The sequence below is a fragment of the Somniosus microcephalus genome, chromosome 13 (genome assembly GCF_052327205.1).
Source record: "Somniosus microcephalus isolate GS21.2 chromosome 13, FLI_Smic_1.0, whole genome shotgun sequence".
NCBI lineage: Eukaryota > Metazoa > Chordata > Chondrichthyes > Squaliformes > Somniosidae > Somniosus > Somniosus microcephalus.
In genome coordinates this window covers 30,158,458-30,180,830 of record NC_140999.1, presented here as the reverse complement: position 1 = coordinate 30,180,830, position 22,373 = coordinate 30,158,458, and the positions used below count along the sequence as shown (strand labels likewise).

Below are 22,373 nucleotides of genomic sequence, written 5' to 3'. Positions count from 1 at the left end.
AGATTCAAGCTTCAGCAAATATCATCACTGTGTAATTGTTCAGTGAATTGATTAAAAACCAGGGATGCTAGTTGTTCAGATATCTTACCCCATCCATATTTGGTTGGATCAATCAAATGTGGCCAGAACTGAACACTGGTCTCGAAAGACAGATCCTTGCCATTTGGACAGGTTACTTAGATTTTCTATTACTATTTTCTGGTAGCACAGAGGGATAAATTGGGGAAAACATGAAAAAACTCAGTTCATTCTTGTGTGATTCTGGAGTTTAACTTTAACAAAGTTCAAACTATGAACCCAAGGCCTTTGCTGTCAACAACTGTCTTAAAACCAAATAAACTAAAAATGAATGAATTCCAAGTGGATTCTGTATTCAAGAGAAAAAACATTTATTTTCATTTAATATAGTGCTTTATTCAACCTAGTTCTGGTAATCTAGGGTCTGCTTACCAATTTACAAAGATTGTGCAGCTCCTGGCAGCATGTTTATATGGACAAATCAGCTACATTTAAAATACTTTTATTTATCTTTATTATTGTAGCTGAATCTGATCAATTTGCCAGCTGCTCCATTTATTTATTATTTTAACTAAATGTGCGCGCAGAACCTGATGTGTGTATGATAGTTATCTTCTAATGTTTACTTGCAAGTAAGAAACAGACTAGACTGGGGCTTTCTTGAAATAAATATTGAGGTATTAAATTTACAGCCAGATTTTCAAAACACATTTGTGGAGGGATGGAAATGGTTAAAACAAAAACAAATTCTCAGCATCTAACAAAAGAACAGATTAACATTTCAGTTGGAGTTACTGTAAAGGGAAAAACTTGCATTTATATAGCACCTTTCACAAACACTGGTCGTCCCAAAGTAATTTACAGCCAATGAAGTACTTTTGAAGTGTAGTCACTGTTGTAATTAATATAGGAAACACAGCAACTAATTTGCACACAGCAAGCAGATATTGATAAATTTTTTTAGTGATGTTGGTTGAGGGATAAATATTGGCTAGGGGACCAGGGATAACTTTGCTACTCATCTTTGTAATAGTGATCTTTTACATCCACCTAGAAACACAGTCAGGGCCTCAGTTTAATGTCTCATTTGAAAGACAGCACCTCTTACAGTGCAGCACTCCACTGGCAGCCTAGATTTTTGTGCTCAAGTCTCTGGAGTGGGACTTGAACCCACAACCTTTTCAAAGCCAGAGGCAAGGGTGCTACCAACTGAGCCACTGGCTAATACTCTAACCTGTATTTTCTCTTTGAAAAGATGACTAACCTGCTGTGCATTACTAGCATTTATTGCTTTTTTAATTGTGGTTTTTATTTTTGTCTATAATGTCGGAATGGCTGGTGTGATGCAATTATTTCCGATTAAAGTTGCATTTACTGTCCCAAATGCAGCCTCAGTGCAATAGCTGCACAAAGCTCTTGTAACAACTCCAGCAAGCAATGGGAGGGGCAGCAGCCCAGGGGCTATTTGCATGAAGCCTTCCGATTGGCCTGAGATATCAACCTAACCGGAGAAGCATGAATTGTGACGTTGCTGATTGACACACGGAATAACCAGTCACAGCGAGGAGAAGCCCTCTGCAGCTTTGCATAAATGAATATTTAGCGCGACCGTGGCCAATGGGCGCAACGATGGGCGGGGATTTCCGGTCGCAGCGAGTTGGTTGTGAGGAGCCGCCTTACACAAGGGGAGAAGCGGCGGAGGGGCTTATTGGCTTTTATTGGATCATTGCGAGCAAGGAAAATCCGCAATTTCCGTTAACGGCGAGAATTTTTTTTTAAATAAGCAGGTATTTGAAATAACATTTATTTCCAGACAAGCCCTCAATATTTAACTCGTGAGGTGCGGTGATTATACTCAGACGGGTTGGAGCTAAAATGAGGAGGGGAGAATTCTGCCGGTTGGGATGGATGGCTCCGATTTATTTTATTTATATATATTTTTAAAGAAATTAAGATTTAAAATTGCGGCTGAAATCTGCTGCTTTGGGGTCGGTGCAGAGAAAAAAAATTAACGGCCAAGTCACTAAGTGGCCACTGGGGCCCAGTGCGCATGCGTGCTGGAGAGGGCTTGGAGAACAATCAGAGTTCAATGGCAATGTGGGCATAACAACAACAATTGGCATTTATATAGCACCTTTAACGGAGTAAAATGTCCCAAGGCACTTCACAGGAGCATTATCGAACAAGATTTGACACCGAGCCACATAGAGAGATCAGAGCAGATGACCGAAAGCTTGGTCAAGGAGTTGGGTTTTAAGAAAAAAGACTTGTGATCACCGGACGTCTCAAAGCGCTTTACCGCCAATTAAGTACTTTTTGAAGTGGAGTCACTGTTATAATGTGGGAAACACGGCAGCCAATTTGCACACAACAAGCTTCCACAAACAGCAGTGTTATAATGACGAGATAATCTGTTTTAGTGATGTTGATTGAGGGATAAATATTGGCCAGGACACCGGGGCTAACTTCCCTGCTCTTCTTCGAAATAGTGCCATGGGGTCTTTTACGTCCATCTGAGAGAGCAGACGGTGCCTCGGTTTAATGTCTCAGCTGAAAGACGGTTGCTCTGACAGTGCAGCACTCCCTCAGCACTGCACTGGAGTGTCAGCGTAGCTTTATGTGCTCAAATCTCTGGAATGGGACTTGAAGCCACAACCATTCTGACTCTGAGGCCAGTGTGCTACCAACTGAGCCACCGCTGGCACATTTTTTAATGAAGGAGAGAGAGAGGTGGAGAGGTTTAGGGAGGGAATTCCAGAGCTTGGGGCTCGGGCAACAAAAGGCATGGCCACCAATGGTGGAGCGATTAAAATCGGGGCTGCTCGAGGCTAGAATTAGAGGAGTGCAGATCATGTCGGAAGGTTGTAGGCAATGTTCCCTTTTTTTTTCCCCCCTCTAAATTTTTTTCCCCCTGCGCGGGCCCTTTAAATTTGTTACGCGGTATCTCTTCCAGCGGCAGCGCTGGTGAGTGGCTTGCACGGAACCTCGTGGTCGCGAGTTGGTTGTAGGGCTAGAGGAGGTTACAGAGATGGGGAGGGGTGAGGCCATGGAGGGATTTGAAAACAAGGATGAGAATTTTTAAATTGCGACGATGCCTGACTCCGAACCAGTGTAGGTCAGCGAGCACAGGGGTGGTGGGTGAATGGGACTTGGCACAAGTTAGAATACAGGCAGCAGAGTTTTGGATGAGCTCAAGTTTATGGATAGGGTAGAAGATGGGAGGTCGGCCAGGAGAGCGTTGGAATAGTCAAGTCTAGAGGCATGGATGAGCAGGAACTTCTAGTCTTCAGGAGTGGGGGGATGTTGGGGGAAAGAGGGGAACTGCTTCAGGAAGACATTTGTTACACAAAACCATCAATCTTGCAATTTTTTGCATTAAAAATATTCAGATTCAGTAGTACAGGAAACTCTCTTTACCAGCACCTAAATAACCGGAAATCTCTCTTACCTGAACCTGCTCCTGAATTTTGCCAGTTAAGTTTTACTTCATATTAGTGGCCATGTAACCGGGGTTCCTGGATCTGTGGCCGTGTAACCAGGGTTCCTGGAGCTGTGGCCGGGGTTCCTGCACCTGTTGCCATGCAACAGGGACACCTGGATCTGTGGCCGTGTAACCGGGGTTCCTGCACCTGTTGCCATGCAACAGGGACACCTGGATCTGTGGCCATGTAACCGGGGTTCCTGCACCTGTTGCCATGCAACAGGGACGCCTGGATCTGTGGCCGTGTAACCGGGGTTCCTGCACCTGTTGCCATGCAACAGGGACACCTGGATCTGTGGCCATGTAACCGGGGTTCCTGCACCTGTTGCCATGCAACAGGGACGCCTGGATCTGTGGCCGTGTACGGGGCTCTCGTACCTTAGTAAGTATACCTCTCTGTAATCCAGACTTTTTGATCAACCGGCACCACGCCGGTCCCGTCGGTGCTGGATAAAAAAGAGTTTCCTGTAATGTTAAAAAGGGAGTTGGATATATACTTGAAAGAGGAAAAATTGCAGGGTTATGGGGAAAGAGTGGGACTAATTGGATAGTTCTTTCAAAGAGCTGGCACAGGCACGATGGGCCGAATGGCCTCCTGTGGTACATCGGTCTATGATTCTATGAAATGATTCAGAATTTTGATTTTATTTGAAATTATTGTTTGTATTTTGGGAATTATTAAAGCATCTACAGTTGTACATTAGTACAAGATTTATTAATAGCAAATGTTTTTTAAGGTATTAAACTGATTTAGAATTTTAGTATGCAAAGCTGACCAATTCGGTGAAAACTAGTGTTTAACTTCTGTGCGTTCAGCATTTGTGTTTACTTACACTAAGTTTATTTTAATATTATTGTAGATTATTTATAGCACAGTATAATTTAACTTGAGTGGAATTTCAGGAGTGCTCCCGTGTATCTTGTGTAGTCTGCATGTGATTTTTAGATCAATTACTCTAGCCCCAAAATATCGACCAGGCAGCAGTTTGCAGACTTTTAACTTGGGTCCTGGGGAATTCCTTCCTTTAGGCTGATTGGCCATGTAAATTTTCAGCTTGCACGCAGTGACACCAAATAGCCATTTATTACACTAGTATATAAAGCTACTTATGTCAGGAGTAACTTTAGCTCTGTAATATTATCCCGAAACTAAAATAGGGACTTAATTTAATTTTAACACTCGAATTCTACTTGCCCTGTTGCCATTCATCTTGCTATTTTTTTTTCTTCAATTTTTTTCTTAATAACTTGGCAGCATGGACTGTGCTGAAGGTTTGCTGTAATATTATGTTGATTGAAAGTCAAGTATTGCATACAGAAAAATAAAAGAATAACAAGATAAAAGTCAGGGAGAGAAACTATTCACCTTAAAAATTGTCTGATTTTGGCAGCAAGCGACATGGTTTATTTAATTTTCCTTTTCTGAAGTAACTTTAAAATTGGCACAAATCTTTTGTAGATAGTGGCTTCAAATCCAGGAATAAAGCAACACTGCTCTAGATCATTTCTTTTTGTTTGATTTTTTGCAAGCAAATAGCTTTTTGTTAATATATTGAGCTAACTTTATTGTGATACTTGTGCACTCAGTTCATTTTACACAGCTATTCTTCCTGACTGCTGTAAAGTCCGCACCTCAATCATACACGGACTTCGGGAGAACAGTTTAACAGGTACTTTACTGAACAAGAGGCAGCTTGAAAACTGAAACTACAGAAGCCTGCTAGGGCCTTTTATACAGGGGTGGTCACTGCTGGTACTGCAGTCTAAGACCAGTTATTCCCTTAAAGGTACATACACAACAATTCCTCCCCTTTTACATAAACAGTACATAACATTCATTTAACAACTAAATAATAACTAATTACAATTACAATTTTCTCAGTAATATATACATCAACTGAAATAGTCATTTATAAGTTCAGTCTTTGAGGAGGCTTCCTGATCTGGACTGGATAGCGCCTTTCTCGAGTATCCTGTTCTGGCGGTGGAGTCAATTCTGGCTCATTGTCATTGGTTGGTTCGTCAGCTTCCAATACCCCTGCTTCTGAGGTAGACGCAATCTGTACTTCGGGCTCATTACCAGGTGCACATGCTTGTGGTACAGGTTTGGCTTGTTCCTGTGACTCTAGAATCTGGTCAGCATGGTGTCTCACGATGCTCTCTCCAACGTCCACTGTGTACATTAGTGGTCCCTGCTGTGTGCATATCGTGCCTGGCTGCCATTTTTCTGTTCGGTAGTCGCGGGCCAAGACTGGTTGCCCTATCTTGAAGCTCCTGGTTGGCTTCTCATTTATGTGCTGGAACTGCTTATCCTCAACATCTCGTCTTATGTTTGGTTTGAGCAAATCCAAGCGACATCTTAGTCTCCGGTTAAAAAACAGTACGGCTGGAGTTTGGTTGGTTACTGCATGTGTTGCATTCCGGTAAGCAAACAGGAAGTTATCCACCTTGTGTTGCAGTGGTATGTCGTCATTATACATTGCCTTTATGGCCTTTTTAAAGGTCTGAACAAACCTCTCAGCCAATCCATTTGTGGCTGGATGATATGGGGCAGATGTGTAATTTTTCACCCCATTATTCTTCAGGAAATTTCCGGAAATCCTCAGACACAAACTGTGGGCCATTGTCGGAACAGATCTGTTCTGGCAACCCATTCCTGGCGAAGATGGTTCTTAGGACTGCAATAGTTTTCTCCGTGGTGGTGGAGGACATTTTAATGACCTCTGGTCATTTCGAATGGGCGTCCACAGCAATTAGAAACATTGAGTCCATAAATGGACCAGCGAAATCAATGTGTACCCGTTGCCATGGAGATGAGGGCCACTCCCATGGATGTAGCAGGGCCTGTGGTGGAGCGTTTTGGACCTTCTGGCATCCTGTGCATCTCTTGGTCATATCCTCGATTTCTTTATCGATCCCCGGCCACCACACAAACGCCCTAGCTAGGCTCTTCATTTTTACCCCTCCCAAATGACCCTCGTGAAGCTCATTGAGTATTCTATCTCTCAACTTGGGTGGAATTACCACTCGGGATCCACACATCAAGGTTCCCCGGCACACTGACAGCTGTTCCCTCCTTGGCAAGAATGCTGGCAACAGTGAGTCGCCATATGCTGGCCATCCCTTCACCGTCAAATCATAGACCCGAGAGAGTGTCGGGTCATTTCGGGTTTCCTTCTCGATACTTGCGTTTGTAACAGGCAAACATTCGACTATGGTTGCATGGAATATCTCCACAGGGTCCACTGCAGGTGCTTCTTCCGCCGTAGGCGCGACAGCCCATCAGTGTTTCCATGTTGTTTTGTACCTTTGTACTCTATGTCATACTGATGTGCCCCTAGAAAAAGTGACCATCTTTGCAGCTGTTGCGCCGTCATCACCGGAACGCCCTTCTTTGGGTTAAAAATTGAGACCAGGGGTTGATGATCAGTCAGTAGGGTGAATTTCTGCCCGTGCAGATAGTGATTGAACTTCTTCACCCCCCACACCAGGCTGAGGGCCTCCCTGTCAATCTGGCCGTAGTTACGCTCGGCTGAGGTTAGCGAGCGCGATGCAAAGGCTATTGGCCTCTCTGAACCGTCACGGAATTTGTGTGACAGCACCGCTCCAATGCCGTAAGGTCACGCATCACATGCCAACCGAATCGGTAGTGTTGGGTTGTAGTGGGCCAATACTTCTTTTGAAGTGATTTGGCATTTACATTCCTGAAAGGCACGCTTACACTCATCACTCCATTTCCATGTTACACCAGTTTGAAGGAGGGCGTTCAGTGGGTGCAGAATTGTAGATAAATTCGGCAAGAACTTATGGTAGTAGTTCACCAACCCGAGGAACGACCTCAGTTGCGACACATTTTCTGGTGCTGGAGCCTTGACTACAGCCTCAATCTTGTCCGGCGACTTATGCAACCCTTCCTCATCAATCATGTGGCCACAATACGAGATTTGTCTCCTGAAGAACTTGCATTTGGGACGGTTGGCTCGTAGCCTGTATTCCTGCAATCTCGTGAGCACCTGTTCCAGGTTGGCAAGGTGTTCATTGTCATTTTCGCCCGTAACCAGGATGTCGTCCAAATAACACTGGGTCCCCGGGATCCCTTACAGGACTTGTTCCATTGCCCTCTGCCACATAGCCGGGGCCGATGCTACCCCAAGTACCAGTCGATTGTACTAGTAAAGGCGTTTGTGAGTGTTTATCGTGATGTATTTCCTAGATGCTTCTTCCACCTCCATTTGTAGATACGCTTGAGCCAGGTCAATCTTTGTAAAACGTTTCCCTCCAGATAGCGAGGCGAAAATATCTTCTATCCGCGGAAGCGGATACTGTACTGTGTGCAGGACTGGGTTCACAGTCACCTTGAAGTCCCCACAGATGCGAACCTTCCTTGGCTCCCCAGGCGTGCTGCTCAATGCTTTCTTCATTACAGGAATGATGGGTGTGGCCCACTCGCTCCAGTCCACCTTAGACAGCACCCCTGAACGCTCCAGACTCTCCAGTTCAGCTTCCACAGCTGGGCATATCGCGTATGGCACTGGTCTGGCCTTGAAAAATTTTGGGGTTGCGTTATCCTCAATCTTTATGGTTGCCTTTACTCCTTTTAGAGTCCCAAGTCCTTGTTGGAACACCTCTTCCGCGTCAGATAGAATTTGTGACAGACGTCCAGGTGCGACGTCATCATCTTTTTTGTCAGTCACAGTTAATGCCAGAATGGAATGCCAATCCAATTGTAGTCTTCGGATCCATTCACGTCCCAATAATGGTGGTCCTCCATCTCGTAGTATATACATGTATAGTTTCTGTGTTTCCTTTCCGTTATATTCAACTGGCACCCTTATTTTTCCTCTGGGGTAGACCTTTTGCCCCGTGTATGTCTTCAATACAATGGACGTGTCCTTTAAGGGTATGTGTGAAAATAGCCGCTCATAGTCTCGTCGATTCATGACAGTTAGGGCTGATCCTGTGTCCAATTCCATCTTCACTGAGGACCCTGCTATCATGAGGGTGACCCAAATGGTTCAGTGATCTTCTTTTGCGATCACGTTGTGTAACTTTAAACAACTTAGTCTCCTGCTCCCGGAGTCCTTATCACTCTCCTGATCTTCTGAACTACTATCTGTCAGTTTCTTTACTTTCCTGTACTGTTCCTTAGTAGTTCTTGTCGTGTTGGTCTTCTTTCCCGACCTGCAGACTCTTGCTATATGTCCCATTTTCCCGCATTGCCTGCATATTTTGTCTTTAAACCAGCAGTCCTTCTGCTCATGGGTTGTTCTGCCGCAGCGATAGCACTTTTCGGCTCCATACGCCATTTCGTTAGCGCTGTATTCTTATGGTTTCTGTTGTATTTCCGCAGCTCCCCGTGCTGCTGCTTCGTAGGATACTGCCACGCTGAAAGCCTGTTCTAGCGTCGGGTCCTTTTTTGAAAGTAGTCGTTTCTGGGTTCCTTCACTCTGGAGCCCGCAGACAAACTTATCCCGTAAGGTGTCTGCCAGTCCTGCTCCGAACTGGCAGTGCTTCGATAACTTGCGTAGTTCCGTAAGATAGCATTGCCCTCATCATTGTGCTGGTTTCTTTTATGGAACTTGAATCTTTCTGCTATCAGCAGTGGTGTAGGGCTTAGGTGTTCCTGTAAGATATGAACAATCTCCTCAAAACTTTTCTCCATTGGTTTAGCTGGGGTAATTAAATTCCGCAATAGGCCGTACGTACTCGCACCCATCAGATTTAATAATACCGACGCCCTCTTTCCATCGGCACCTCATTTGCCTTGCAGTACACTTCAATTCTTTCCACATACGTGGTCCAGTCTTCTACCTCGTTGTCGAAAGCAGTGATACTGCCACTTTTCGGCATCTTGGGCGATTTAAAATGGCGCCTCCCGCGCTTTTGCTTCTTCCCCAATGGAATAAAATGGCGCCTCCCGCGCTTTTGCTTCTGCCCCAATGGGATAAAATGGTGCCTCCCGCGCTTTTGCTTCTTCCCCTTACTGCCACGCTGCTCCTAGCGTTCTACGGGGTAATGGCGGCGACCCGCAGCTTCGGCGCGTCTCGCTTTCCTTCCCCCCCCCCCCCCCCCCGTTTAGTTTCTCTCCGCTGTCCTGTTCTCGAGCACCGACCGCGCCCTGTGCGCTCCACCCTCTCTCTTGTTTTCTTTTCCCGGCGACGCTGCGCGGCCCGATTTGTAGAGCCGCTCGATCGAGCTTGAGCCCGCCGCAGTCCGGAAGGGTCAGCGCGCTACCTGCTACCAGCACGATTCGCTGGAACCACAGTCTCTCCCGCAATTCTCCAAACACCGATGGATTCTTTGGGCGGTTGCCCTCGGTCGACGCCCGTTGCTCAGACCAAGACCTTCCAGGACCTTCCTTTCAGGCGAGATCCCCGTGAGATGATGCCACACTGCAGGTGAGTTCGAACTTACTCGTCGCCACTGTAAAGTCCGCGCCTCAATCATACACGGACTTCGGGAGAACAGTTTAACAGGTACTTTACTGAACAAGAGGCAGCTTGAAAACTGAAACTACAGAAGCCTGCTAGGGCCTTTTATACAGGGGTGGTCACTGCCGGTACTGCAGTCTAAGACCAGTTATTCCCTTAAAGGTACATACACAACAACTGCCACTGGTCAAATTTCATTATGTCTATTTGCGCTACCTTTTCTTTCCATCCAGTACTATTCCTTCTTTATTCACCCTTTTTATCGTTTGTTTGCAGGAAGGCAGCTCTGTGATATGGAGCTGACCCAGTCTCTTCTGTAGCCACACTCATCTGGTAATATCTGCTCTTTGCTTTTGGTCTCTGAATCTGTAGAAGCCTTATACAGGAAACTTTTTTTATATCCGGCATCGATGGGACCGGCGTGGTGCCAGTTGATCAAAAAGTCCAGATTACAGAGAGGTATACTTGCCAAGGTACGAGAGCCCCATACATGGCCACAGGTACAGATGCAGGAACCCCGGTTACACGGCCACAGATCCAGGAACCCCGGTTACATGGCCACTAATATATAGTAAAACTTACCTGAACCTACTGCTGAATTTTGCTGGTTAAGAGAGATTTTCGGATTTTTTTTAGGTGCAGGTTAAAAGAGTGTTTCCTGGTATGTGGTAAGTACTATTGGTCACCTGCTCCAGTTTTTATATGAACTTGGCAGTTCTTCCGATCACAATTCAAATAATTAATGCAAAAGATGCCCTATAGACCTTTGCATTAGTAAGAATATTAAGAGGGGGAAAAATTCATAATACAAACTGTAATCAGAAATATTATTACTGATTGTTACAACACTGATATGTAGGCTTGCTTTTAATATTTAAATGTCTTAAATTGTCATAGATTCTTCTATTATGATGTCGCAAAATAATAAAGAATCTGTAGTTATGGCTGGGTAAGTAGATCATTTACTTTTTCAGTAGGGTTTTAACTGAAACGATGCAAAGTATATTTGAAAATGTTTATAATTAGCAAATTTATTTTAAAAACTTCTACATTTTTTTCTCAATTAAACGAGTTGCCATTAATGTAGAAAAACATCCCAAAACACTTCAAAGACGCATAATCAAAAATGGATGCTGAGCCAAAGAAGGAGCTAGTGGGAGGGGTGAGCAAAAGCTTCATTGAAGAGGTGGGTTTTAAGGAGAGTATTAAACCCAGAGAGGGAGATGGTGCGATAGAGGGGTTTAGTAAATTCCACCTAAGTGGCTGAAGGCAAGGCTGCTAATGGTGAACTGGAAGGAGGGTTGCATAAAAGGCCAGAGTTAGAGGAATGCAGAGCTGGGGGGGGGGGAGCTAAGGGCAGGGGCCACGGGCATGTAGGACTTGATTGTGGAATAGGCCATGGGCAGCAGAGCTTTGGATGAGCTGCAGTTTACAGAAAATGAGACACCGGCCCAGAGAGCACTGGAATAGTCAAACCCGGAGGTGACTAAGGCATGGACGAGGGTTTCAGTGACAGATAATTCAGCTCAGGATTAAATTATGTGAGAAGTCACACAACACCAGGTTATAGTCCAACACAACCTGGTGTTGTGTGACTTCTCACATTTGTCCACCCCAGTCCAACACCAGCATCTCCACATCAGGATTAAATTAGGTGCTGAGGTAGTAAACAATTCGGTGGAAAAGGCCCCTTGTAGTTAACGTTATTTTAAAAGTTATAACCTGGTAACCCTGTTACTCATCTAATTAAGTATTTGACTCCAAACAAGAAAGTTGTAAGTCTGATCTCAACTGGTTGTTACTTGAATTTGCTAACCTCAGCCCAGTTATGTTACAGTCTGTTCTGGCTTCCAATCAACTCTGCTGTAGAGTGTAGTTTGTGCTGTTACACAAAGTGTGACTACCTTTAGCAGACCACTTGGGTTTTATACCTGCTGCAGTCGAACTGTAGCCTGGGAAATTGTTGATGCTTTTTAAAAAAAAATTCTATCAACAACAGGATTGCCATTTAGATGCTTGTGAAAGGGGCTCTGTGTGTGCATTTGTGATTGCATTTCTGTGCACAGCTGTCTATCTGTCTGTAAGCAAAGAGAAACACAGGAGGTGGCAATCTAACAGTTGTTTTAGCCCTGCTTTGCTGTAGACAGGTACTGGTCTGAGTCTGGTACCTGCAGCATAGCTGGTCCCTTATGACAATAACAGTTTGCATTTATATAGCGTCTTTAATGTAGTAAAACATCCCAAGGTGCTTCACTGGAGCATTATCAAACAAAATTTGACACGAGCCACATCAGGAGATATCTGGACAGGAAAGCTTGATCGAAGAGATGGGTTTTAAGGAGCGTCTTAAGGAAGGAGAGAGGTTTAGGAAGGGAATTCCAGGGCATCGGGCCTAGGCAGCTGAAGGCACAGCTGCCAATGGAGGAGCGAAGAAATTCGGGGATGCGCATGAGGCCAGAATTGGAGGAGTGCAGAGACCTTGGAGGGTTGTAGGACTGGAGGAGGTTAGAGATAGGGCGAGGCCATGGAGGGATTTGAAAACTAACATGAGAATTTTAAAGTCGAGGCAGAGCCAATGTAGGTCGGTGAACACTTGATGGGTGAGCGGGACTTGATGAGAGTTAGGATATGGACAGCAGAGTTTTGGATGCGCTCAAGTTTACGGAGGGTACAAGGCCGGCCAGGAGAGTTGAGTCTAGAGGTAACCAAGACATGGACGAAGGTTTCAACACCAGATGAGCTGAGGCAGGGGCAGAGGTGGAAGTAGGTGATTTTGGTGAGGGAGAGGATATGGGGTCAGAAGCTCCACTGAGTCAGATAGGACGCCAAGGTTGTGAAGAGTCTGGTTCAGCCTCTCAGTTGCTAGGGAGAGAGATGGAGTCAGTGGCTAGGGAACGGAGTTTGTGGTGGGGACCGAAGACAATATCTTCGGTCTTCCTGGTATATAATTGGAGGGAATTTCTGCTCCTCCAATACTGGATGTCTGACCAGCAGCATGACAAATCTGAGGCAGTGCAGGGTTCAAGAGAGGTGGTGAGGTAGAACTAGATGTCCTTGGCGTATGAGTGGAAACTGACATTGTGCTTTCGGATGATGTCACCAGTTGCCAAGAATTAGCATAGATGTTTAAAGTGATGTGCCATGAATATAGTAATCTGAAGATTATCACTACTTCTCACATCTTTGATTGGTGAAAATATCGGTCTGGTGCTGTAGCAGTTTAAGTAGTCTGATTTGAAAATTCTGAAAACAGAATTTCTTTGTTGCACATGTATATCTGAAATCATGTCAAATTTGGATAGAGTCTGTATTTTATATTAAAATCTAAAGTTTAAGAATAATACCTATTTACACTCTAACCACGCAGTCATGTTAAAAACAGTAGTGTGTTTTAGACTGACCTCTGCACCATCACCTAAAATTAAAAAAAATCTCCCTGCTAACTTTTTTTATGGGAGCCTCTTCATACTTTTATTTTACAGCCTAGTTCATTGTTCAAATGATTTGTTATTAGCATTTTCCCTGTCACTTTAACGGTCCAGTCCTGCCTTGTATGTTTATAGCAGATTCATAGAATGCTGGTATTGAATATTATATAGAGTTCTATCCCTTTTTATATTCACTAGACTTTTTCCTCTCGTGGATCCCCACTGGCAGCTTACTTGAACTCTGCATGTTTATTTGCTTGCGTGTTACTGTTAAACTCTTGTGTTGCCCTTTGTGTCCTTATTTATAGCTGCCATTCTGATTCAATATTGTAATTTGTAACGCTAATTTTTTTGAATTATACTATTTTAAAAACCTAATGAAATTGGTTCTTTCCTCATTAACTTTTACTCCTTCATAGAGTATTGTGTTGGATAGAATGGGGAGTACTATCTAACAGAGGGCAACTGATTGGGAAGGACTAGAATTTGCAGGCAGAACTTGTAAGGCTTTGCATGTGCATTTATTGTATTACAAATAAACATATACTGACCTGAATACTTTATGCATATAACCCATAGTCAAATTCCACTTTCCCAAATCATGCTTTCACAAACTGGTCACTAGGCTTGTTCTGCACTAAATTTGGTAGTTATCTTTCTCTGAAAATTAGCATTTGGATTGTATGATGATCTGATAACTCTAGCTGTTCCATACACCTGCATACATGAAACAATGGTTTAAAATAAAATATATTACCTCATTGACTTATAAATTGGTATCTAAATTGGATAAATGTTTGAAAATTAAAACGCAGGATCACTTCAGACAATGCAATGGTGCAGCATGTATTTATTTTGCATTAAGCCATTACAATCCATTTATCGTCTATATACGTTTATACTACAGGAGCCTTGCTTCTAAGGGTTTCAGTCACAATGGAGTGTTGCAGACTGTTATTAAACAAGAAGTTATTGAGACCTCCAAAAGTCAATCGTCTCTCAAGCAATCTGACAAAAATATAGCAGGGGGTGGAAATAATGGTGAGGAAGAGGTAAGAAAATGATCTATGTTGTGTTTTGAATTTTAAAGGCTAGTAATTCTGTCTGTCAAAATCCTGTCTGTCTGAATATATATCCTTATAATGTGGTGTTGCGGTTTCCATTTGACACTAGTGTACGCAAGAATCAGAGATGAGTGTACCTTCAACCTGCATGTTTAACTAATTGAAACCCATAATTATGTCTAATGTAATTCTGTTTGGTGACTGAACCAATCTCAAATTTACACAGCATTTAGCCACGGTGACTGTTCCCTGCTCCTTTGGCACCTGCCCTAAAAAATAACACTCATTTAAAAAAAAAAAAAAAAAATCAAACCTATCCATCCCATCTTAGTCATTCAAGCAACCGTTCCTTTCTTGTTCTACTCCTCTTCCTCCTCCTCCTCCTCCTCTCTCCCTGGTCTCAGCACAGACTGATGCACCCTGCACACAGAAATAGACTCCCATCTCCACACTGTGCCTAGAGATGCAGAGAGCCAGAAAATGATGTTGGGAAAGGGAAGGGAGAAGCCAAAAACAAGGAAAGTTTTTTTTTTTAACCATGCTGATTGTGAGGCGATAATGTATCCCCTTAACTTGCAATCTGGCCCTTCCTTTAGTGTCATTGTGTGCCTTCACTTATTGATGTACATCATTTAAAAAAAAAACTTTTATCTATAAGGAGCACATGGGAGATCCACTAGTTGCTAAAGATTGTCTGTAATAGCCTTAGCAGCATGTTGCAATGTAAAACACACATTACAGTTGTAGATTAATTGGTGAGATAATTGACATTTTATTAAGTAGAGAATGCGACTAGGAAAAATAAAAGGTAAAAACTAAGGAGCGAGTATGAAGGGACAAAATTCTGTTTTGCTGAACTCTATCTACTCAGACTTAGTAGAGGATTGTTGGGGCAATTAATGGTACCATCATGTGTTGTTCAATCAGTGTTGAAGGATGTCAGTTATATTGGGGAAACCTCTGATGTTTAGGTGACAATTATTAATTTTAAAGTTGCTAAAGGCTAGAAAAACAAGGTAGATGTTGGCTATATGTCAAGAAGGAATCTAGGCCAATTGAAGTCTATTGGGCCTCCCCACACAGATTGTCCTCAACTTTCCTAGTTCAGTACAGCTGGTCTTCCATCGCTTCATATATGCAATGAAACCTTTTTCCATGTAATCTTAAAGTAGAACTTTAATCCACCAATGTGGCTAATTAATTAGATGCATACCTATAATCATGCCAGGAATGAATATAGAGTTGGGTTCTTGTTTCTTGAAATGTGCATTAAAATTTATCTAAATTGCAAAAAGTGTCTGCATTACAAGTTTTTAGAGAGGGTGAGTATTACAAGTTTTGAGAGAGGCTGGCCTGATCTTTGCTTGAATTCTAACTGAAGGCACACTGCAGTGATTCTGGATTGAATTCTTTCTCACTATTATTGTCAGTTTTTTGTCTTACTGTGCACTTAGTAGTCTTTGTTTTACAGCAACGTGTAGTGAAAAAACGGGGCTGGCCGAAAGGAAAGAAAAGGAAGAAAGTTTTACCCAATGGACCCAAAGCACCTGTGACTGGGTATGTCCGGTTCCTCAATGAGCGTCGAGAGCAAATCCGTATGCAGCATCCAGACCTGCCATTCCCAGAAATCACACGCATGCTTGGGAATGAATGGAGCAAACTTCCTGCTTTGGAAAAACAAGTGTGTGCTTTTATTTTTGATTTTGTTTGTTTATTTTTTCATGGTGTGTAGACAGAAAAATAGCTGCCCGTTATTCTGTTGTTCTTCAGCTGCTGAGGATGAGGCAGGGGACGAAAGCAAATAAAAGTTTCTGAATGACGCAGGTAGTAAGGTAATGAGCAAAAATGACCCGATAGTATTCAGTGTGGTGTAACTGGTAAATTCTCATCCTTGTTTTCAAATCCCTCGCCCCTCCCTATCTCTGTAATCTCCTCCAGCCCCACAATCCTCCGAGATATCTGCGCTCCTCTAATTCTGGCCTCTGGAACATCCCTGATTATAATCGCTCCACTATTGGTGGCTGTGCCTTCAGCTGCCAAGGCCCTAAGCTCTGGAATTCCCTCCCTAAACCTCTCTACCTCTCTTTCCTCCTTCAAAGATGTAGGTTTTAAGGAGCATCTTAATCAAGCTTTTGATCATCTGCCCTAATATCTCTTTTATGTGGCTCGGTGTCAAATTTTGTTTTATAATGCTCTTGTGAAGCGCCGTAGGACATTTTACAACATTAAAGGTGCTATATAAATACAAGTTGTTGTTGGTACTGTAATTATAAAAGTATTTTGTGGTAACCGAACACAGAAAAATCAGGGCTGCAGGCAGCAAATTTTGAATTCTGCACTTTTTTTAAAGCCCTGTTTTATTTTAAACACTTTTACTTCACAATTGCTAGATTTTGAATCTAAAACAATTAAGAAAATTAAATGATATTTGGGTTTATCCATTTTCAACAGACCAACCAGCCCATCATTGCTCCAAAATGTGGCTTTGCTGGTTTGTGTCGATGTGGGTTGCCTGGTTTGTGTCACTGTGCCTGCACTGGTTTTGGTTTGTTTCGATGTGGATTTTGCGCAGGCCCGCGTCTGTGCCAACCAGCGCGTCCACATCGACACAACAACAACTTGCATTTATGTAGCACTTTTAATGTAGTAAAACGTCCCAAGGTGCTTCACAGCAGCATAAGCAGTATTAGGAAAGATGACCAAAAGCTTGGTCAGAGGTAGGTTTTAAGGAGCGTCTTAAAGGAGGAAAGAGAGCAATGTTCCTTTTATCTTTTTGGGTGTGCGGCCCCTTTAAGGGGCTGCATGGGACTAGCAGAGATAGTTGTGCACTTTTTATAGGGAATGTTGGTAGAGAGGTTTAGGTAAGGAATTCTAGAGCTTGAGGCCGAGGCAGCTGAAAGCACGGCTGCCAGTGGTGGAGCGATTTTTAAAATGGGGGATGCGCAAGAGGCCAGAATTTGAGGAGTGCAGCGATCTAGGGCTGGGGGAGGTTAGAGATGGGGAGGGGAGAGGCCATGGAGGAATTTGAAAACTAGGATGAGAATTTTATAACTTTGGTGTTACCTGACCGGGAGCCAGTGTAGGTCAGCGAGCAGGGGTGATGAGTGAACAGGACTTGGTGCGAGTTAAGACACAGGCAGCAGAGTCTTGGCTGAGCTCAAGTCTATGGAGGGTGGAAGATGGTAGGGCAGCCAGGAGAGTGCTGGAATAGTCAAGTCCAGAGGTAACAAAGGCATGGATGAGAGTTTCAGCAGCAGATGAGCTGAGTCGGGGCAGTGTTGGGCGATGTTACGGAAGTAGGCGGTCTTGGTGCGGATATGTGGTCGGAAGTTCATCTCAGGGTCAAATACGACACCAAGGTTGAAAATGGTCTGGTTCAGCCTTGGATCATTGCTAAGGAGAGGGATGGGGTCTGTGGCTAGGGACCGAAGTTTGGGGCGGGGACCGAAGACAATGGCTTTGGTCTTCCCAATAGCTAGTTGGAGGAAATCTGGGCTCATCCAGTTCTGTATGTCAGATAAGCAGTCTGACAATGCGGAGACAGTGGAGGGGTCGAGAGAGGTGGTGGTGAGGTAGATCTGGGTGTTGTCAGCGTATATGTGGAACCTGACGTTTTCGGGCGATGTTGCTGAGAGATGGCATGTAGATGAGTAATAGGATGGGGCCAAGGATAGATCCTTGGGGCACTCGAGAGGTAATCTTGCGGGAGCAGGAAGAGAAGCCATTGCAGGTGATCCTCTGGCTATGACTGTATAGATGAGAATGGAACCAGGAGAGTGCAGTACACCCCAGCTGGACGATGGAGGGAGGTAGGCATTGGAGGAGGATGGCATGGTCTACCGTGTCGAAGGCTGCAGACGGGTCGAGTCCACACCTGCGCAGACCGTCGATTCCATGCTGACATATATCTAAGCTAGGTGGGAAAGTAAGCTTTGGGAGAAAATAGAGGCTGCAAAGGGATATAGACTGGTTAAGTGATTGGGCAAGAAGGTGGCAGATGGAGTATAATGTGGCGAAGTGTGACATTATCCACGTTGGTAGGAAGAATGGAAAAGCAGATTTTTTTTTTTTTTTTTTTTTTTTTTATAAAGTGAGAGACTAATAAATGTTAAGATTCCGAGGGATTTGGGTGTCCTTGTACAGGAATCGCAAAGTTAACATGCAGGTGCAGCAAGCAATTAGGAAGTCAAATAGTATGTTTGCCTTTATTGCAAGCAGTACAAGAGTAAGGAAGTCTTGCTGCAATTATATAGGACTTTGGTGAGACCACACCTGTAGTACTGTATACTTGCCTTCGAGGGGGTGCAACGAAGGTTCACCTAGATAGGACAGTCCTCTAATCCCAGGAATCTGAGGAGGGATTGAATTTTTTTTAAATTCTATTCATGGGATGTGGGTGTCGTTGGCAATGCCAGCATTTATTGCCCATCCCTAGTTGTCCTTGAGAAGGTGGTGGTGAGCCACCGCTGCAGTCTGTGTGGTGAAGGTACTCCCACAGTGTTGTTAGGAAGGGAGTTCCAGGATTTTGGACCGGCGACAATGAAGGAACGATGATATACTTCCAAGTCAGGGTGGTGTGTGACTTGGAGGGGAACTTGGAGGTGGTGGTGTTCCCATGCGCCTGCTGCCCTTGTCCTTCTAGGTGGTAGAGGTTGCGGGTTTGGGAGGTGCTGCCGAAGAAGCCTTGGCGAGTTGCTGCAGTGCATCTTGTAGATGGTACACGCTGCAGCTACAGTGTGCCGGTGGTGGAGGGAGTGAATGTTTAAGGTGGTGGATGGGGTGCCAATCAAGCGGGCTGCTTTGTCTTGGATGGTGTCAAGCTTCTTGAGTGTTGTTGGAGCTGCACTCATCCAGGCAAGTGGAGAGCATTCCATCACACTCCTGACTTGTGCCTCGTAGATGGTGGAAAGGCTTTGGGGAGTCAGGAGGTGAGTCACTCACCGCAGAATACCCAGCCTCTGACCTGCTCTTGTTGTTGTCACAGTATTTACGTGGCTGGTCCAGTTCAGTTTCTGGTCAATGGTGACCCTCCGCCCCCCCCCCCCCCCCCACAAGATATTGATGTGGGGGATTCGGCGATGGTAATGCTGTTGAATGGGGCGGTGGTTAGACGCTCACTTGTTGGAGATAGTCATTGCCCGCCACTTGTGTGGCGCGAATGTTACCTGCCACTTATTAGCCCAAGCCTGAATGTCGTCCAGGCCTTGTTGCATGCGGGCATGGACTGTTTCATTATCTGAGGAGTTGTGAATGGCACTTAAAACTGCAGTCATCAGCAAACATCCCCACTTCTGACCTTATGACGGCGGGAAAGTCATTGATGAAGCAGCTGAAGATGGTTGGGCCTAGGACACTGCCCTGAGGAACTCCTGCAGCGATGTCCTGGGGCTGTGATGATTGACCGTCAACCACCACAACCATCTTCCTTTGTGCTAGGTATGACTCCAGCCAGTGGAGAGTTTTCCCCCCCGATTCCTGTTGACTTCAGTTTTACTAGGGCTCCTTGATGCCTCCTCACTTGGTCAAATGCTGCCTTGATGTCCAGGGCAGTCACTCTCACCTCGCCTCTGGAATTCAGCTCCTTTGTCCATGTTTGGACCAAGGCTGTAATGAGGTCTGGAGCCTAGCGGAACCCAAACTGGGCATCAGTGAGCAGGTTATTGGTGAGTAAGTGCTGCTTGATAGCACTGTCGATGACATCTTCCATCACTTTGCTGATGATTGAGAGTAGACTGATGGGGTGGTAATTGGCCAGATTGGATTTGTCCTGCCTTTTATGGACAGGACATATCTGGGCAGTTTTCCACATTGTCGGATAGATGCCAGTGTTATAGCTGTACTGGAACAGCCTGGCTAGAAGTGCGGCTAGTTCTGGAGCACAAGTCTTCAGCACAACTGGGATGTTGTCGGGGCCCACAGCCGTTTCTTGACATCACGTGGAGTGAAGTGAATTGAATTGGATGAGTGTAGAATGAACCTATATTCTCTGGCATTTAGAAGAACGAGAGGTGATTTCATTGAAATGTATAAAATTATGACAGGGTAGTTCATTGAGTGTATTAGGGATGGGTTTCTTGAGCAGTATGTAACTGAAACGACCAGGGGGCAAGCAACCTTAGATCTGGCCCTGTGTAACGAGACGGGATTAATTAAAAATGTCCTAGTAAAGGATCCCCTTGGAATGAGTGACCATAACATGGTTGAATTCCATATTCAATTAGAGGGTGAGAAGGTTGGATCTCAAACAAGCGTGCTAAGCTTGAATAAAGGAGACTATGAAGGTATGAGAGCGGAATTGAGTAGAGTGGATTGGGAAAATAGATTAAAGGGTAAGACGATACATGATCAGTGGTGTACATTTAAGGAGTTATTTTACAACTTCCAAAAAATATATATTCCACGGAGAAGAAAAGGGTGTAAAAGAAAAGACAGCCATCTGTGGCTAAGTAAAGAAATTAAGGATAGTATTCGACTAAAAACAAGGGCATATAAGGTAGCCAAATCTAGTGGGAGGATAGAGGATTGGGAAAACTTTAAAAGACAGCAAAAAATAACAAAAAGATTGATTAAGAAAGGGAAGATAGATTATGAAAGTAAATTAGCAAAAAATATAAAAACAGATAGTAAGAGTTTTTATAGTTATATAAAAAGAAAAAGGGTGGCTAAAGTAAATGTTGGTCCCTTAGAGGATGAGACTGGGAAATTAATGGTGGGAAATATGGAGATGGCAAAAACACTGAATATTTTGTATCAGTCTTTACAGTAGAAGACACTAAGATTATCCCAACACTGGACAAACAGGGAGCTAAAGGGGGGGGAGGAGCTAAACACGATCAAAATCACTAAGGAAGTGGTACTCGGTAAAATAATGGGACTCAAGGCGGATAAATCACCTGGACCTGATGGCTTACATCCTAGGGTCTTGAGGGAAGTGGCGGTAGGGATTGTGGATGCATTGGTAATAATTTTCCAAAACTCCCTGGACTCGGCAAAGGTCCCGGCAGACTGGAAAACTGCTAATGTAACACCCTTATTTAAAAAGGGCAGTAGACAGAAGGCTGGAAACTATAGACCGGTTAGCCTAACATCTGTGGTAGGTAAAATTTTGGAGTCCATTATTAAGGAGACAGTAACAGGACATTTGGATAATCATAATTTAATAGGACAAAGTCAGCATGGTTTTATGAAGGGGAAGTCATGTTTGACAAATTTGCTGGCGTTCTTTGAGGAAGTAACATATAGGGTGGATAAAGGGGAACCAGTGGACGTAATGTATTTAGACTTCCAAAAGGCATTTGACAAGGTGCCACACAGAAGATTATTGCTTAAGATAAAAAATCACGGGATTGGGGGTAATATTCTGGCATGGATAGAGGATTGGCTATCTAACAGAAGGCAGAGAGTTGGGATAAATGGTTCATTCTCAGACTGGCAATCAGTAACTAGTGGTGTTCCGCAGGGGTCCGTGCTGGGTCCCCAACTCTTTACAATCTATATTAACGATTTGGAGGAGGGGACCGAGTGTAACATATCAAAGTTTGCAGATGATACTAAGATGGGAGGGAAAGTAGTGAGTGAGGAGGACATAAAAAACCTGCAAGGGGACATAGACAGGCTAAGTAAGTGGGCAGAGATTTGGCAGATGGAATACAATACTGGAAAGTGTGAGGTTATGCACTTTGGCAGGAAAAATCGTAGAGCAAGTTATTATCTTAATGGCAAGAAACTGGAAAGTACTGAAGTACAAAGGGATCTGGGGGTCCTGGTGCACGAAACTCAAAAGGTTAGTATGCAGGTGCAGCAAGTGATTAAGAAGGCCAATGGAATGTTGGCTTTCATTGCTAGGGGGATAGAATATAAAAATAGGGAGGTATTGCTTCAGTTGTACAAGGTATTGGTGAGACCGCACCTGGAATACTGCGTACAGTTTTGGTGTCCATACTTAAGAAAG

The 22,373-nt window shown here is 44.1% G+C and overlaps 1 protein-coding gene across 2 annotated transcripts in view; it reads left to right on the top strand.

Annotated features, from left to right (window-relative positions):
- The first annotated feature begins 1,559 nt into the window (after positions 1-1,559).
- Positions 1,560-22,373, top strand: part of LOC147108176 (SWI/SNF-related matrix-associated actin-dependent regulator of chromatin subfamily E member 1-related-like) — a 46,366-nt gene continuing 25,552 nt past the window's right edge. The window contains exons 1-4 of one of the 2 annotated variants that reach the window (XM_086004708.1): positions 1,560-1,805; positions 10,828-10,879; positions 14,266-14,410; positions 15,894-16,103. In XM_086004708.1, the coding sequence (XP_085860834.1) occupies positions 10,839-10,879; positions 14,266-14,410; positions 15,894-16,103 (396 nt within the window). In that variant the 5' untranslated portion in view covers positions 1,560-1,805; positions 10,828-10,838. The remainder of the gene's footprint in view (positions 1,806-10,827; positions 10,880-14,265; positions 14,411-15,893; positions 16,104-22,373) is intronic. The other variant, XM_086004707.1, reaches the window with a different exon arrangement.